The following is a 12,188-nucleotide window of genomic DNA, read 5'->3' as shown; positions in this document are numbered from 1 at the left end:
GAACCAGTCAGGCAAGAAAATACCAGCCAGTTATGGAAATATATAGTGACACTGAGTACTGATACTGAAAATATGGAAATATTGTATGATCTGTAAATTGTTCCCTTTCAATCACTGCGTCTCTTGCACCAAACGGGCACTGGATGCGCAGCGCAAAACACCAAGCGCCAGTGCGCACGGACTCTGCAAGTTGTATGCTTCCTCTACGGAGGAGACGCTTCCACAAACTAGAATGTGCCTAGGTTTGCGTAGAGGTGGAAATATCTAAGAAGACGCATTGCGCAAAACGTCACATCAAAAGTTCAGCTTCCTACTTTAGATCCACCCCGTTCATTAAATAAAATGTTTGTTTTTCTCCTAAAATGCTGCTCAGATTAACCTAATTTCTGGTTGAATAAATCATCAGATTGAGGGGACACTGTTACTGTGTATGGTTATTATTATTAATATTATGTTGCACTTTTGTATGCTTTCGGGTTTTTTTTTATGTTGGACAAAGTGCGCCTAGGACACTGCTTCTCTGCCAAAGTGCAACTGGAGGGTGCAAAATACCTCCTATTAGAATTATATGGTGGCCCAATCTGTTACAGAAACTAACAGGAATAGAAGTGTACTCTGCACCCTTTTATTTAATTTCAATAATCTCTCTCTGTAAAATGAAATCTCATACCTGCCCTGGTCCACAAACATAAGTGTGCCAGGGCACCTTCTCTGCCATTCGCAAGGACCGCCCTCACTCTGCCCAACTCCTCCCATTGGCCGGATGTTTTGTACTTCATTGTTTGCTCTGTGGCCCATTGGACACAATGATATAAGTAGACTACAGAAAGACAGCAACATTTAGTCTGAGTGTTTGTAAATGAAGAGAATTTGAAAGTTGCAAGTTGCCAAAACTTGACAATTCAAACACTCTAACCTCCTTCTAAGTGCACCTAGCAAAAAAAGTAAGGGTTTGCAAGGTGACACAGTGATAAGGATTGTTACCTTGCAGCACTGGGGCCATCTGTTTGATGAGCAGCACGGTGGCTTAGTGGTTAGCACTTCTGCCTTACAGCACTGGGGTCACGAGTTTGATTCCCGACCATGGTCTTATCTGTGTGGAGTTTGTATGTTCTTCCTGTAAGCTCCAATGGGGCAGGGAATGATGTGAGTGAGATCTCTGTACAGCGGAATTAGTGGCGCTATATAAATAGCTGATGATTATGACATAGTATGCTATTGATGCAGTGTTTGTATGTTCTGGTAAGTAAATTGTCTCTGATGTTGAGTGATTCTGTTGTAAGTAGGGAAATTAGAGTGTAAGCTTCACAGGTACTGTACATATGAAGAATAAATACAACATGCAAGGGGTGGGTAAAATAAATGTATCCCCTTTTATTGCAGGTCGCTGATACAATATAGGAACAAACCATATTACACATGGGGAACTGGCGCACCAAATGTGAAGTTCCTCCCCAGAAACCAAACAGACAGTATTGTTTCCCCCGGCAGTACTAGTGCAGTAAGTGTTCCCAGAATGCATGTCTTCCTATGAAATAACCTTACCAAATATAATATGGGGGTGAATAATAAACGTACATCTCTTACACTTTCCCCGACATATGCAAAGTTAATATTATAAGACATGCATATACTCTTAAGTAGGTCTCACAAGACTTTAGGGTATTATCAATGTATATATTACTTGACAAAATATCCTATATAGTTGGATTCCTGAATATAATGCTGGGTTCTTTAACCTCTACCCCATGAGACTTCTCCTCTGTTGCAACGACTGTGATATCCTCCGTTGATTCTGGATTTAGGTCTGTTCTTTGATCATCATCATCAGCAGCAGCTATTTATATAGCGCCACTAATTCCACAGCGCTGTACAGAGAACTCACTCACATCAGTCCCTGCCCCATTGGAGCTTACAGTCAAAATCCCCTAACTTACACACAAACACACACACACACACACACACACACACACACACACACACACACACACACACACACACACACAGAGACTAGGGTCAATTTATCAGCCAATTAACCTACTAGTATGTTTCTGGAATGTGGGAGGAAACCGGAGCACCCGGAGGAAACCCACGCAAACACGGGGAGAACATACAAACTCCACACAGATAAGGCCATGATTTGCACAGTCATATTTTTGTACAAGGATAAAGACTTCCGCTGGTCCTGTTCATCATCTACTCTCGGATTCTTCATCTGAACTTTGCACAGTGTTTTGTACAATCAATTCATTTTGAGTATTCTACTGAGCTGTAGATCTTTTTAGTGCTACTATTTTGCCCTGGCTAAATCAATAAGTAGTCACAGGGTAGTAACTAATTTCTATGTAAATTTTTTTTGGACCTTTTCCATTCTCTGGCTAAATTTAATATACTCGTCTACCGCAGTGTTTCCTTTTAGTGACTAAATAAACAGTCATTTACCAGTAGAATCATAATTTCCCATGGCTTCCCTGCTCAGTCACATTTCTATCACTCTACTACCTGGTATTATGTCAGCTCCCTGGATTCCTGGCCATAAAAATCGCTGGTCCTTTATTGACTGTCATAAGCCTCTGTCAGTCTGAGAATGGGAAGTCTGGGGGGATTTCCCAAAGCACAAAAAGGACGGAGAATATCCTGTGTATTTGCTCGGAGTGCAGTTTTATGCATGGACTACTTTTGCAAAGGATTTCTTCCCAGTCTTTCTTCTGATGAAAGAATACAAACTATGTACAAAAAGGTGTGATTGGATCTTCCAACTTGCTTATCCCCTTGTGGGTGGTGTGGAGTAGTATGTGACTTTTATATAAGGTGTTACGAGCGCGGCTCTCTCATCTGCGTCCCGGCCGTCGCCATGACGACCGGGACGTCACTTACGGGGCCAGCAACGGTCGGACGCTAATTAGTTCAGCGCCGCGTCCCGGCACTACGGGGCAGCCGGGCGCGTGCGCAGTATGCCAGCAAGCCTGCGGGCTAACTAATTAATCAGTGGCCAGTCTGAGTGCAATTAGAGAGCTAGGCTCTCATTGGTTCATTCCTGTATTTAAGGCAGGGAGGGCATAGCTTCCAGACTTCTGTTTGCTGCCTGCTGTTGTGCTGTTGGTGTGAAAACCTTTGGACTTCCGTTTGCCGTGTATGACCCCTGCCTGTACCTTGGATTTGCCTTTTTGCCTGTGCCCTTCTGGCTTGAACCTTGGATACTACTGATTTGCTCGTGACCCCGACCCTTGGCGTGTTTTCTGACTAGACTACCAAGCAAGTGACCCCTGACCTCGGCTTGTTCTCTGGATACGCTGTGTGCCATAACTCTCTGTTCCTGGGTTCTCCACAGTCGGTACATATCACACGACCCTCCGTTTGTCTGCGGCCAAGTCTGCCCCCACCACTAGGGGCAACAGTGAACACCAGACTTTCGGAGCAGACTCCGGGTGTTGTTGTACTGGCTGGAAGGGTTCCTAACATAAGGCAGCAATTTCCTAATGTTGAAAACAATATGTTCTCAAACTCTCCACCCCTAATGATATATTTTAGCAGCAAAGCCACATTTACATTTAAGTCATTGAAAATTCTGTCGGCAGCAGTTCTCGCTGAGTTGTTTGTAGTGGCGAAGGCCTGAGAAAACCACAGTATACAGTTAATCACCCCTAATATACCCATAACCCCCTTTGCATGTGTCTAGATGGTATCAATTGGAACCATCTGAAAGGATAAGTTGTGTCTATATTAGTTAAACATGGTCGGGAAGGTTTATATGGACATTGAATGAGTAAATTCACTGTCCTTTTAAATCCTAAGTGTCCCGTGTCCTTGTGCAATCCTTTGAATACCAGGTTGGGGTGTATTCCTGGGAACAGCTGGGAACCAGATGCCGTTTGCCTTCAAAGAATTCCCAGAGTGTCCAGATATGACTGGGGCCACCAACACATGAATACAGAGAGATCAGAAGACTCTCCAGGGCTCTTTGGATTTGGATTGCTGGAGACGTTCTGTTTTGGCTGGAGATGCTTCGCCTAGGGCTGCTGTAAATGTAGTGTTATAGAAAGAGACTGGCACATCAGGGCAGGACAGGGTAGAGATAGAGGAGAGGAGTGGAGTGGTTCAAGTGAGACTGAGAAAATGATTGTGTCAAGGGAGTTTAGTTGTAGTTGTATGCGCAAGGAATTAGTGCAGGCAGGGGGCCAGGTGAGATAGAAGGAAAGAAGATTTTGGTCAAGGGACTGGAGGGTGGAGTTGGAGAAGCTAGAGTCCAGGCAGGGTTCATTGTAATGGTGATGTCCACTAGGAGAATAAAAATTGGAAGTAATCAGGAGGTGCTTAGAGGCGGCAGACTGGGTTTAGGTTGGTTTCCGGTTTTGTGAAGATGTTCAATAGCTAGTGTAGGTATAGTGTCTGCTGATATTCGTTTATAGAAGGGCTTTACACTTTTGGAAGCATCTCTGACATAGGGATGATAATGCAATAAAACTCTCTAAGGCAATATTTTCCTGATATGGTTCCATGTCTCTTCCCCTTTAATACTAAGACTGGTGCATCCCAATTTATATTGGATCCACTGAATAACCATCTTTTCATACAATTGTTCAGAAGAATCTGATTTCACTTTGATCAACAATACTCTACGTTGTCGGTACTGTTGTATTACTGAATGTACATGTTCTACTTGGTCAAGGAAGGATTTGCTATGAACCAGGTTATCATCAATATAAGGCTGGCAAATGTCATCTATCAGTCCTTTGAGACACTCCTACATGTTTTGACACTGAGCTAAGGCCAACGGGAATGAGGAGCCATTCATATAAAACCCAAGGAGGGATGAGAGTAACTCGTGGTTGACTCAGCTCAACCACAAATCCTTGATGATGCATCTTTCTTTGATCTAGAATGGTGAACCAAGAACTTTCTCCTAAACTATGAAACATATCCTGAATTGTTCGGTATTGGGTACAGACTTCTGTTTAACTTTTTATTCAAGTCAGAGTTGTTCAGTGACAGTGCTCATAGCGAGGAGTTACTTATACGTTTTGTTTTATTAAAAAAAATTCCCAAAACTGGAAGAATTTCCCATTGGATTAAAAACAAAAAAAAATATTTTATAAAAAAGTGGCAATCACTGGGTAGTGTATTATTTAGTTAACTCTTTTAAATGTGTTTGTGTGTTTCATTTACATATCTATGCTCTTTTGGTGTAATTGACAGGAGACTTATGGACCCTGGTCCATTGTAATGGGAAGGCTGAGATGACGAAGTTGTCCCTCCAGTGGTTTCAATTTTTTTCCTGACATCTCCAGCGAACAGACGATAGTCCCTGGGAGGAGGGGATCACTCTTTTTTATTTTTTTTGCAGCCCATAACAAGGGAACCTCACACTCATAGTTTCCATCTTATGATGGGAACCAGCCCCAGGCTGTCTAGTCCTTTGACTGTGTCAAGCTGTTTGGATTGAATCAGTGGAATTCATATTTCTTATTATTACAGTGTTTGCATTAATTTTTTTAACTAAAATGTGCATTAATTATACATAACTGCACATTTGTGCTTGAATCCCAATGTCTTAGAATCTTTCTGCCACCCAAAATATGTTGTGCAAAGTCATTACCAAAAGTAGCACATGCAATGAGCTGAAAACTCTTCACACCTGTCCTATACTTCCTATGGGGACCTAAAATAGGTGAGAAAAATTATTTTTTGGGTTACAATAGCGTGAAGATTTGAATGGTGTGAGTAAAAAAAATTATTGCGTTTTTTTGCTTGCAACGTATCACGTGAGAAAAAAGGGGCCCCTATAAGTTTAACAACAATAATAAAATCTTCTGTAAAATTCTGAGCGAGTATCTGCTGCCACCTGCTGGACAGGAACGTCTATTACAAAAAAATTGAGCAAACGTTTTTTGTTTTGTTTTTTCTCATATAGAACTTTGTCAGACAGGACAGTACATCTATTAAAGAACCTTTGACACGTTACTGTTCCATTTAACTGTTTTCCCTCGCACCATATTCATTAATTGTACCATTGATAATCCCCTGATCTGCATCATAGAAAAATTGTTCAAATGCTGACCTAGGAATACAATAATATAATTGCCACATTTATGCTCCACACAAAGAAATGTGTTGTAGCCTTAATAGAGAAAATTGTTTGTGCCGGCAAGAGGTTGCCATGGAATCAATTGGTGCTTCGAGTCCTGTAGGCAACTGTCTCCCGGTGAAATGGATATGTGCCCTTTTTTATACATTTGGGGCAGCAGGGTGGCTAAGTGGTTAGCAATTCTGCCTTACAGCACTGGGGTCATGAGTTCAATTCCTGACCATGGCCTTATCTGTAAGGAGTTTGTATGTTCTCCCTGTGTTTGCATTGGTTTCCTCCGGGTGCTCCGGTTTCCTCCCACACTCCAAAAACATACTGGTAGGTTAATTGGCTGCTACCAAATTGACCCTAATCTGTGTGTCTGTCTGTGTCTGTGTGTATGTTAGGGAATTTAGACTGTAAGCCCCAATGGGGCAGGGACTGATGTGAGTGAGTTCTATGTGTACAGCGCTGCGGAATTAGCGGCACCATATAAATAAATAAATGATGATGATACATTTGCCCCATGTTTAAAACTGGTCTTGCATTTACCTAATCATCATCATTTATTTATATAGCGCCACTAATTCTGCAGTGCTTTACAGAGAACTCATTCACATCAGTCCCTGCCCCATTGGAGATTACAGTCTAAATTCCTTAACACACACACAGACACAGACTAGGGTCAATTTGATAGCAGCCAATTAACCTACCAGTATGTTTTTGGAGTGTCGGAGGGAACCAGAGCACCTGGAGGAAACCCACGAAAACACGGGGAGAACATACAAACTTCAAACAGATAAGGTCATGGTCGGGAATCAAACTCATGACCCCAGTAATGTGAGGCAGAAGTGCTAACCACTAAGCCACTGTGAATAAGTCTAATTTTTAAGAATGACACTTCCTTAACAATTGTTTAATGCACTCATAATTTGATATTTATTAAGGGCTCATTGACGCAGAAGCTTTTTACTTTGTCCGCTCCAATGCATTCTGAAAGTAGCACACAGAGAGAAACCATACAGAAAATTCACCATTAATATCCATTCTCCGCTTTCCACGGCTGCACACCAAGCAGATGATGCGTTTTACGATAAGGGCCGATGATGCTAAACGATGTTAAATATTCACTGCAGTCCATTCAGAACACAATGGAGAGAAAAATGCTCATGTAATCAAGCAATGGAGGAGAAATGTCCTCAAATCCTTTTACTTTATAAAATCTCTTTTTATTCCGCATCAACAAGTAACATAATTTCAATGCTTTTATACAGATAGATGTTGGTGGTGCAGTTTCTGTTGTTATTAATAGACCCAATGACATTTTGTAAGTGCTGGGTAAATAAAATATAACTGCACTAACTTACAAAGTAACTGAGTTGACGTAGATTACAATCTAACGCTCAAGAGGGTGAGTCTGTCCTGATCCTATAAGTAATTCCTCTTACTTCTAATTACAAACATCATATCTTGTAAACAAAAGGTCATAAAATTAGATTTTAAAACCCATAAGCACCACCTCCCTTGATAAGAAATGTCACATCCTGACTATCCTAGTCCTCTTACACAGTTGGTAACGAGAGCAATTTACTTCCAATGCAGTTAGTTGCGTCTATCACTAGGAAACATTGTCATTATAGACATCATTAATCTCACAACTAAAACAGTGCCCAGTCAGTACAGAAGATGCATCAATGATCCCTATAATAGGAGATGACGGCTGCAGCTACCTGCTCGTGTAAAATACTGATGTTTTACCCCGTGTATGTACCTTTGCAGTGAAAATCTATTTTCTGCACACAGACTGAGAGAGACTAAGGGCAATTTATTAGCAGCCAATTAACATACCAGTATGTTTTTGGAGTGTGGGAGGAAACCGGAGCACTTGGAGGAAACCCACGCAAACACGGGGAGAACATACAAACTCCACACAGATAAGGCCATGGTTGGGAATTGAACTTGTGACCCCAGTGCTGTGAGGCAGTAGTGCTAACCACTAAACCACCGTGCTGCCCACTAATCCGCCATGAACCTATTCTGGATCTCTATTATTTTTGTTGAATTTAATTATAAATAGTTGCTTAGTGTTGATGATGTCACTGTTTCCAGGCAATTTGAAAGGCTGCTTTCTCAGGTACATTGGTTCCACCAACAAAATATCTGTCTCCACTGTGTCTAAAGTAACGCACTTTTATTTCACAAAATATACTGAGAAGTCTCGTACGCTTAATTTAGCAGTGTCCTGGAGAAAGTAGTATTTTTAAAGTTGAAAACAGGGAGTGAAGGACTTAACAATACAATCGGAATCCAGTTTGGAGAAGTGGAGACTCTAGATTAGGTTAGCATAAGGATTGGACACAAGTTTCTAGATTAGTTTTTATTCTCTTAAAATACAATTTATTATAAAATATGTTTGGTGTAAACGGATTTAAGATAAAAACATTTAAATAAAAAAGCTGAAAATATAAAATGAGGAGAAAACACCTTCCGTGCCAGGTAAAACTGACTGTAGATCAGTTCGGGTGTGTTTTATACAAATTCTCAAGGATCCAAGCTATATAGTCTGTAGATAAAAAAAAGCTTGTTTTTAAGTGTCACTCCGGGAATAAGGCTGCGAATGGAAGAAATGTCACAGACAAAGGTTTGGAAGTTAATACAATGAAAAATCAATCAGATCTTCACCCAAGAGATCCAGAGAAGAGCAACAAGCTCTCTGCTGATGGGGAATCCTGTATTCGCTCACAGTCCCTATGGCGTTACCATGGTGATGTCAGGATAACCCATCACTAACATTCTACCCCATAACGCTCAAAGTTCCGAAGAATGACAGTGAGTTCCAGATGTACCTGCCCCATGCTGGTGGTCTGTAGGCGGTAGCGGTCAGCACCACCATATATAAGGCTTGGGGATTTCAGCTGTGGGCCACCCCCTACAAACATTTGGGATATCTGCTCCTGCCAGGTTCCTAAGGGTCTCCATGTGGGGCTCAGTAAAGAGTGGGTACCCGGAGTGGAAGGGATGTGCAGGAAACTATAACCATACAGCTCATTCCGACCAAAGGAATCCTGGTGCCAGACTTGGAGATGGAGCTTAGGCCAACCTGGGAAGAAGGAATGGTTAGAATTTAGTTTAAAAAGTGATCTAATCTAACACCTGTATACAGACAAGTCACACGCATTACTTTATTTCTTTTACAAAGTCTTAGCCCCGGAACGCCTGTATATTTTAAACTGTTCTATTTGACCTCTTAAGTGTTAAGCAGCCTAGGTGCTCCGTCCTTCTTACATATGTGATCCTTACCAAATTTATCCCACACATGTTGTCCCCCTGTGTCATTTTACTTTACATGTCTGACCTAGAGGAAAGGGACTCTCATCTCCAGATGATAAATATAACCTGCTAAACCATGTCTTGGCATTAGTGAATGTTATTTTCTGTCATGCCAAAAAAACTCACTTCAATAGTTCTGATTTCTACAGGAGGTCGATCACAATTCTAAGATTCTTTTCTTGGCAATATGCAGTGTATTTTACTAGCAGTCTCACCTTGCAATCCTTTTGTAGCAAAATGTATGTCAATTGGGTGTGACCAGAATGCCATGTCCTCATTCTGGGGGTTGTCTACTTGTGTTTGACCTTCCACCGTCCCAGAAAGTAACTTCCAGGCTCCCCCTAAATAAAATATAGTACATTATTATAGAGAGATTACATAGGTACTAAGACATACAGGGAGGAGTTACATGGAGTACCAGAGCAACAGGAGGAGGTTCAGAGAGGTTATACTTTATATTAGGATGTGCTATATGGAAGAATATGATACAGTTTAGTAAGAGATTATGAATTACATTGAGGAGTTATAGGGAAAAGTAATAATGTCTAGTAAGAAGAGTTGCAGAGAGATTATATTGAACAAGTTAACCCGTGCATGATACTCATGCATTCTAGTCAAATCAAGCTACTTAAGGTGTTAAAAAGGTTCTTGTCATGCATCTGGGGCTAGGCCAGGCCTCCTCAGGGGAAGAGCGTTACTTCCCGACGTAAGCGCCCTTTTTTAACATGGTTTTGTCCACATGTCACCACCTCATCATTCTTCTCCATCACCTCATCCTTCATCTTCATCGCCACATCCTTAATCTCCATCGTCTTACTGTTCTAAAACCTCTCAATACACAACGTTTCTGCTAAACACCTTATCGCTGTGCTCAATCAGTCTTCCTTGAAGGGCAGTATTCATAACCTGCACTTTCACATAACTGCTTCTCCGTACTCGTGAAAATGTGACATACAATTGTCCATGACCAAACACAGGCTCTGGTAAATAAATACCCACACGGTCAAGAGTTTGAGCCCTCAACTGGTAAATTTAGCCTTCACTACCCCTCCCACGGGGGGAAGGGGGGGATAATGGAAGTTAACTGACTTCACTATTATCATTTTTTTGTCAAATAATGTCAGTATACCAAATTTCAGGTCAATTGGATGAGCCCTTTCTGAGAAAATATTTTTTTACACACACTAACACACGCCGCTAGGCTTATATATATATTCAACAAGTTAACCCGTGCATGATACTCATGCATTCTAGTCAAATCAAGCTACTTAGGGTGTTAAAAAGGTTCTTGTCATGCATTTGGGCCATAGCCCAGGCCTCAACCACTCCCTACTGTCACCCCCGGCAACCACCAACCACTCCCCACTGTCACCCCCGGCAACCACCAACCACTCCCAACTGTCACTTCTCCTTCAAGAAATATATATATATTTTTTTTAAATCTTTATAAACACTTTTAACAATTAACAAATTAAATTAACAAAATCTTAGTATACCAAATTTAAGCCCTTTCTGAATTTTTTTTTCCACACACTAAGAATTTAGTAGGTCAGTGTATAACTCCACCCAGCAGGTGGCGCTGCAGCTTGGTTTTATTTTTTCCACACACACACACAGACAGACTAACACACGCCACTAGGCATTTATATTATAGATAATAAGAGGAGTTGTATGGAGCAAAGGTAATTGTTATAGAGGGAGGAACCATAGGGAAAACAAATATGGAGTAATAGATGGAGCAATAAAAGCACAAGGTAAGGAATTATTTGCTTCCACATTATTATTAGGAATGGGCTCATACCTGTGTGTACACCCCATTTGCAAAACAAGCTGTGATGGGGGAAGCCACTGGCTCCGACGATCTGTCCAATTATGTGGACCTCCGACATCTCTATGAAAAGAATGACATTTATAGGAGTGCAGTCAGTGGACTAGTCAGGTTCATTAACTCAAACTATTGTACAGGAGTTATTCACATGGAGACACAAACCAACAACCCGTAAAACAACCTTCATGCCTGTGGGTTACCCCTGATCCTCATCCATAAATTATATTCCAGATGGCACACACCCATCACCTCCCAGTCCTGCTTCCATCCACTGCTCCCTCCTCCCAATGCTTAATTACACCAGTCCCATAATTCATTGTTTCATATCTCCCTGTACTCTATTGCCCGATCCAATAATTTATTGCCCCATTTCCCCCTTGCATCCCACTAAGTCGTCCGTTATGTATTGCCCCAACCTTTCCCTGCGCTCCCACCACACCCCATTTACCCCTGTACCATAATCCACTGCACCCCCATTCCAGTGCTTATTGCCTCATCCTCTATGTGGACGGCATTATCCGTGTCCCACAATGCACCGCCATTCTGTACATAGCAGGACATACCCAGGGGTCATATACAGGGGCACTGCCGCTATTTACGTTTATGTTCCTCTCTCTGGGTGATCACGGTAGATTTCTGGCGTTGCTAGGCAACCGTGGAAGGCGCCCGTTTCTGACGAAGATCGGACGTTACGTCAAACAATTGCCGTAGTCGGAGAAAATGATTCTAAGATACGTCACTGATGTGCTGCTAGAACAAAGCCTGACCAACCATGATAACTGAGGGCATGTGTTATCCCTGCTGCTGGAACACAGCCTGACCAACCATGACAACTGAGGGCATGTGTTATCACTGCTGGTAGGAAGCCTAACCAACCATGATAACTGAGGTCATGTGTTATCACTGCATTCATAGCTGCTCTTTAATATGAATAAGGCTGTTATGTCAAAACTTATATGAAACGGT

General features: G+C 41.7%; 1 protein-coding gene across 3 annotated transcripts; it reads right to left on the bottom strand.

Annotated features, from left to right (window-relative positions):
* Window positions 1-8,426: 8,426 nt before the first annotated feature.
* B9D2 (B9 domain containing 2) lies at window positions 8,427-11,987 on the bottom strand. Of its 3 annotated transcripts, none has more exons than XM_075185945.1 (4): window positions 11,822-11,987; window positions 11,196-11,285; window positions 9,610-9,735; window positions 8,427-9,164 (listed from the first exon to the last, which is right to left on the bottom strand). In XM_075185945.1, the coding sequence occupies exons 2-4, from the start codon at window positions 11,281-11,283 to the stop codon at window positions 8,851-8,853; spliced, it is 528 nt and encodes a 175-aa protein (XP_075042046.1). In that variant the 5' UTR covers window positions 11,284-11,285; window positions 11,822-11,987; the 3' UTR covers window positions 8,427-8,850. The 3 variants fall into 3 exon arrangements, with proteins under 3 accessions (XP_075042046.1, XP_075042045.1, XP_075042047.1); XM_075185944.1 differs by having other exon boundaries at window positions 11,786-11,985; XM_075185946.1 differs by lacking the exon at window positions 11,822-11,987 and adding an exon at window positions 11,679-11,737.
* Window positions 11,988-12,188: the final 201 nt, after the last annotated feature.

The sequence above is a fragment of the Mixophyes fleayi genome, chromosome 9 (genome assembly GCF_038048845.1).
Source record: "Mixophyes fleayi isolate aMixFle1 chromosome 9, aMixFle1.hap1, whole genome shotgun sequence".
In the NCBI taxonomy this organism is placed as follows: Eukaryota; Metazoa; Chordata; class Amphibia; order Anura; family Limnodynastidae; genus Mixophyes; species Mixophyes fleayi.
This window is presented reverse-complemented; position numbering and strand designations above follow the sequence as displayed.